General features: G+C 35.1%; 1 protein-coding gene across 2 annotated transcripts; it reads right to left on the minus strand.

The window, feature by feature from the left end:
- Window positions 1-2,630: 2,630 nt before the first annotated feature.
- LOC131734968 (TBC1 domain family member 2A-like) lies at window positions 2,631-6,490 on the minus strand. Of its 2 annotated transcripts, XM_059021475.1 has the most exons (4): window positions 5,574-6,490; window positions 5,159-5,344; window positions 4,665-4,787; window positions 2,631-3,395 (listed from the first exon to the last, which is right to left on the minus strand). In XM_059021475.1, the coding sequence occupies exons 1-3, from the start codon at window positions 5,787-5,789 to the stop codon at window positions 4,671-4,673; spliced, it is 519 nt and encodes a 172-aa protein (XP_058877458.1). In that variant the 5' UTR covers window positions 5,790-6,490; the 3' UTR covers window positions 2,631-3,395; window positions 4,665-4,670. The 2 variants fall into 2 exon arrangements, with proteins under 2 accessions (XP_058877458.1, XP_058877459.1); XM_059021476.1 differs by lacking the exon at window positions 4,665-4,787.
- Between the last annotated feature and the right edge of the window lie 16 nt (window positions 6,491-6,506).

Consider the following 6,506-nt stretch of genomic DNA (forward strand, 5'->3'; position numbering starts at 1 on the left):
GCGCTCCTACGCATGGGAAGCACGCTCGCAGACCATGCAACTTTGCTCTGCAAAGCACTTCAAGCACAGACGCATGCACAAAGTCCCAGTGACAGCCTTTTGCTACAATATATATTATTAGTGATTGTATTAGAGGCTCATATATCATCATTTGATCCTCGACTACCTTTTTTCTATACGGTCTCCTTTTCCAAACATAGATGAAAAAATTATGATTTTAAAATGTTGACTGCATCCGGATATACAACATAAAAGCTTGGCTGTTGAATAATTAACTGGAATGTCATTGAGTAAAACAGAAATATATTGGGGAAAAGAAATACAGACGTTTCAGCAGTTTAATATTAGTTAATGTTTTTTATTAACATTTATTATCAGTAAACTAAAGGGAGATATTAACACTGTTGTAGAACAATCTTTTCTGAATTTGCTGTGGGACAAATTAATAAATGAAGTGTTTCTCCACTGCAGTGTCAGCAAATGTTATTACTGTATTTATATAAACCTTTATAGAAACAAAATAAAAATATTTTCAGTAGAATAAGATTTTGTTTAACAAATCTAAAACAACACAATGATAATACCAGTATTTGATGTTTATTCAGTTCAAATACCTTACACAAAGGATGCAAAAAAAATGCACACCATTTCATCAAAAAACAAGTTCTGTTATATTATACAGCAGAGAAAATGCCTTGAAAAGGGCTCATCTCAGCCAGTTAAAGTATGTTCTGGGTTTCACAGTTTAACCTTGTGAGGAGAGTGATACTGGTAATATATAAGTGCTTGTGCCGTAATACTTTCCTAAAATAATAATTCACTTTGAGAGACTTTGACTATAGTTCAGATTGCTATCACATTATAAAACAGCAATACAAAAATGAACGCCTAAATATTAGAAATGTTCTCGTTAATTCTCCCTATTGTGCAATAATACGTACATATAAAATCCAATCAAATATCATAATATACAAATACAGAATACAAATATGTTCTAAATGTTTTATATGTATGTGTTTAGTCTTTGACCAGGTAATCAACCTGGCAACACCTGAGAAAATAAAGGCAGCTTGTATTGGTTGCCAACAGGCCCTTATACATTGATTCGAGTGCAAAAGACAACCCATTCTTCACTAAAATAATTTATTTTAACACATTTTTCCATTATTCTTATTTTTTATTATAGCTTTTCTCTTCACATTTTTTAGTAAACAAAAAAAGCACAAACAAAATCGTGTTTCGACAGAGTCTTAATCATGAATAAACATAATTTGATACAGAGGAACACCCCTTTTTTTTTACACTCAATTCTCCACAGGCGATTAATCACCTTACGTCACAAACCTTCAATTGACAATCAGAACAATCAAAAACAACTGAAATTAATAAGTAATTAGGTACAGAAATGACAACAGAAGGCAGAAGACCATACTTTTTTTATATTATTTTAAACACTCAATCTGTACGTTTCATACCACTAAATATTCTTTTACTAAGTTACTTTTTTCTTTTTACTCTGCAACTTGAATAATGAACAGAGGTATATACTGTATACATACAAACATACATTCTACAAAAAATACCCATATTTAAAGTCTTCATTAAGGCCATGTGGTGGAACAGAATTAAAAAAAATATCACAAAAGTTTCCCTTCTCAAGAGTTGTTTGTGTTGTTTGTTGTGAGCCATCTCTTAAAAGGTGATTAATCACCTGTGGAAAATAAAAAAGGGATGTTCCTCTGTATCAAATTAAGTCTACTCATGAATAAGACGAAACGCGTTGAAATTTTGTTTGTGCTTTTTTGTTTTCTAAAAAATATTTGAAGAGAAAAGCTAAATAAAAATAAGAATAATGGGAACAATCTGTTAAAATTGGTTAAAATTCAGCGCAATAGACAATGCAGCCATGCTCCAGTAACAAAAGCTATCCCTACTATCAACATATTAATATCCATAATTCTATTTATTTAACAGTTGGTATTTAAAAACTTTAGACACGTAGTTGTTACATGTCTTGCATCCCTAAAAAATTAAAAAATAAAACATTTTAAAATCATTACTGAATTCAACATTTTACCAGCATTGAAAAATCTATATGTAGCGATCAATTATATATATATATATATAATACATACACACACACACACACACACACACACACACACACACACAGTATATATAGCACTGTATTCATCTTTTTTTTTCTTTCAAGCTTCAGTAAAAAAACGTTTGTGTTTTTTGCTTTCGTCACTTAGTTTAGGTTTATCAGAGGGCCATGAATTAAAACTGTACCTCTAAACCTAAGTGAATTCATGCAAATCATGAAGGATTGCCATACAATTTAACATAATTAAACAAAGCAACATCTTTCTCTTAACTTAGCAATAACTGAACTATGCAATTTACAGGAATATAAACAAACAACCAATGCATAAAAAATAAGTTTATTTCAGAGATAGTCTCGTTTAGAAAATCTGGAATCTGGTTGCCGGTCTGAAAATAACTGGAATCTCTGTACTTGTTCAGATTAGCCTGGCCTAAATTAATCACATTCAAGACATTAATTTTCAAGATCTCTAATGAGTTTTTGTTTCTTGGGAAACTACAAAATAATTATTTTACTAAATTGATCTGAGTGGAATGGAACTGCTGATTGAAGAAATTCAGAGACTGACAGATGACAGTTATAGTAAAAGGCTGTTTTATGAGATAAGAAACAGGTTTGCCCTTTGTGCCAATTGTGCTGCACTGTGTGTTGGTTTTGTGTTTGTGGAAGCCGAGGGCTTAGGACCACCATACTCCTTTCATGTGTGACTAAAACTGGATTTGAAGTCAAGCATTCAGAGATGTAGTGTGTGTGTATTACCAACACACCTATTTCCATTAATATTCTGCATTTTGACAGGTTTGGTAAACTTAATTTGTTGACTCTAAAACAAGTATGTCGGTACATCACGCGCCATTACAAAATAAGAGCCGAACTGTACATGTAAAAATGTAAGTCTGACATACCTATATACTCAACAACAGACAAAGGATAACAGTTAGATGTATGTGTGACATACACAGTATGTAAGCCCCACTATATTCCACAGCAGGGAATAATAAGGCAAACAAATTAGTTTAAATAGTATCAGTGATGTGTAATTTTTCAATAACGTCAGGACGTGTGATGCAAGGTAACTGCAGTCTGTATTACTTCTTCGTCTTCGCTGACAGCAGTGTCCAGGTCCTTGTCTTTGCGCTCCACTTGTTGTTCTTTCACAAATTCCTTCTGTATCCTCTCCAGCTCCAGCAGCTCGGCTGTCAGGCTCTACATGTGAAACTCTCGTCTGTTCTTCAGCAGCTTCGTAGGGAAGGGATTCATATCATTAAATGCTATGTTCATTAGTTTCCTAATGACAGAAGATACAGAGAAAACAAAATGCCACTGATGAAACAACTGCAAAGTTAAAAGGACCTGGGAACTCTGCATTTTTCCCTTTCAAAAAATACATAAATAAATAAATAAATAAACAACAACATATGGGCCTGCCAAAATTAAATTCATAAAAAGACACAAAAAGACAAACATACACACTTGAGAAACAATGCACAGTTCTAACAGGAACAAAAAATGTAAGTCTGACATACAAAGTTGTTGCTTGCTAATTTTCTAACATAATTGTTTAGATATTGAACCCATTAACTTCTACAGTGTATCAATCTTCAGGTGGTCCAAATCAGTCAATGGCCCCCTGTCTCTGCACAGCCGGCACTGCCTGGATTCTTGTCTAATACTGAAGCATGAATGGCTGCATCTAAATAAATGTGTTTGTATTTCAGGTTTAGTGGCTGGACAGAGGAGAAACATGGTGATTGGATCAATAATTCCAATGAAAAGGCTTTGAGAACTAAATGGAAACATATTTCTGCTGCTTTACAGTCATTGTGAGAAAGCTCTGCCAAATTATTATCATATAATCCCAGTTATTTCACTGAAAATCAAGAGAAGCAGACTGATTGATCCAGTTCCGTGCTACAGGATAACAGAAAATAAATGTTTTCAGTAAATAAAAGGCAACAGAACCTTAGAATTATTCATCCTTAGGATAACTTATTTTTACTACTAAGACCTAATGGCAAGAAAATTCTGTTTTTAATAGGATCTTAAACGGCTGGTTTCACAAACTACAATTAGTACTAATTTTGGACTACCTTACCTAAGATAACAATAGGTAGTCCAGGATTAGTGCTAATCAGGGCCTGTGAAACCAGCCAATTGACCTACCAGTTAAATTGTTCAACACTTTAATAATCTGCTTGCAAACTGTTCATTAAACAGCTATACATACAGTACATCTGTTTTCTAAGCTGCAAAGAGGACATTATGTGGGTCTGTGAGGTGGGGGCTCCATTACCTGTAGGAAGTGAATGGTAAAGAAGGACTTACGGTTTCATAGTGGATGCATGGTAAAGCTCAGTAAACTGCAAAATCACTGTTCACATTTACCATCATCAAAATGGTACAAGACAGTTTATTGAAATCACTAACTTTACTAGTGGTTAAAAGCATGGTCACTGGAGTGAGTGAGATGAGTGTGAACTGTTTATACAGTCTGTGATTGACAGCAACTGGTCTGATGCGTCTGCTGTACATTATCATCATCCTCATTCTGCCTCACCTGCCATCAGAGATAGTTTTTGGTGAAAAAACGGAGGTATTGGTAGATTTCCAGATTGTCGTGAATTTTTAGAATGTCCTCTTCATTGTACTTAAAGAGGGCCAGTGCATAGCGAAATATCACCTGGAAACAGAAAGAAGGAAATACTGTTCAGGTTAAAAAAGAAGGATACTTTCGCTCATCAAGTCGTCACTGGACTGAGCCCTTTTATAATTAATTATATTTAACTTATTTCCATGTTTTTCATTTTTACTCTCTATAACTCTCTAAAATGTCATTACTATAATTTAAAATAATTGGATAAGCTGTTACAATGTAAGTGTGACATACTGTGCACATGTTTGCAAGTTAAGACAATTTTTCTCAACAATTTGTGCTGAAAAATGTATTAAGCACGTTTCAACACAGTTGGGTAAGTGTGGGTGGTGTGGGTGGTGTTGGTGGTGGGGGGGTGGGTATTAAAGGATCAATTACTAACACAGCCAGCGCTGTACCTTTGTGCCCTCATAGAGGAAAGCGTCCCACACTCTGAGCAGGATGTCGCTGACCAGACTTTCCACGAAGACCACCAGGAACCAGTTGAAGGTGATGAGGGAATGATCGATGCTGTGCTCCTTGAAGTGGGCCGTCAGGCGAGGCATCTTCTCAGCAAGAAAGTCACGGAACACCCTCTGATCAGCCTGCAAGGAACAAAGAGCTCTGCTTAGAGCAGCATGAGTTGCTCAGCTGTTAGAACAAATAGGGACTATGACTGCCTGAATTAACACATCCACAGTACTTACTGGTGAAGCAAAGGGGATAGCATTAAAACTCAGCTATAGGCTGACAAGCAATGTCACAAATATTTTAACATTTTCTTAGTAATAACGGAGAGACATGGACAAATTAGCCAATTTCCATAACAGGAACCTGAGAGGCAGTGAGGGTTTTGCTGTAGTAGTCTTGTGGCATTATGATTTCAACAACAGCCACCAGACACCAGAAGGCATCCTCTTCATCCTTCAGAACTAAAAGTGCAATAGCTGCCAACCTGCAAGAGGAAACACACATACCACATGACTCCACTGGAAGTGTGCTGCTAATATTCAGAAGAAAAGGGGGACACATAGGTGTGCCAAGCCACATTTTTACACATTTTAGGCCCTATTTTGAAATAAATTTTCAGAGGAATTTGATGTATGAAACTAGCAAGAAATTATGTAAATTATACACTTATTTGTATTTATTATTATTTTATTTCTTAGCAGACACCCTTATCCAGGGTGACTTACAGTCGTAGACAAAAATACATTTCAAGAATCAGTATAAGTATTAATACGATTACGATTCAATAACGGAACAGATAACAGTGTCAGTGATAGTTACATCAGGATATAATTAAATACAAAATACTACAGATTAAATGACACTCGACAGATTACAGTACTCTAAAGTACAGGGTTAAATGCAGTAAAATAGGGAGCAGATAAGAGCAAGTAAAGTGCATTTAAGGAAGAGTGATAAGTGTCCAGATGGAAAAGAGGAGTTTCTACAGGTGCTGTCTGAAGAGGTGAGTCTTGAGGAGGCGCCGGAATTATTTTTAATCTGCCTGAATATGGCCACTCGTGCTTTCCACCACAGTTGTCTTTACAGTTGTGTAGAATATTAAAGAACATATCTGGGCCAGTATATTTGTGATTCCAGAAAAAGATATATTGTACAGGGGAGGGATGAGTAGCTAAGAATACACAACACAGTTAACAACCACTAGGTGTCATAATTTCTCAAATTAATAAATAAACACTGTTTGCATGTGTATTCTTATTGCTATTTATAATACAACAACACATTGCTCTAGTATAG

The sequence above is a fragment of the Acipenser ruthenus genome, unplaced genomic scaffold (genome assembly GCF_902713425.1).
Source record: "Acipenser ruthenus unplaced genomic scaffold, fAciRut3.2 maternal haplotype, whole genome shotgun sequence".
NCBI classification, from domain to species: Eukaryota; Metazoa; Chordata; class Actinopteri; order Acipenseriformes; family Acipenseridae; genus Acipenser; species Acipenser ruthenus.

Bases quoted from the DNA above. Each gene is read 5' to 3' on its own strand.
- LOC131734968 (XM_059021475.1), bottom strand. From the start codon at position 5,789: ATGTGGCTTGGCACACCTATGTGTCCCCCTTTTCTTCTGAATATTAGC. The intron at 5,345-5,573 runs GTTCCTGTTATG...TGTTCCTTGCAG, and splicing joins AAACCCTCACTGCCTCTCAG to GCTGATCAGAGGGTGTTCCG. The intron at 4,788-5,158 runs GTACAGCGCTGG...TTCTGTTTCCAG, and splicing joins TCCTCTATGAGGGCACAAAG to GTGATATTTCGCTATGCACT.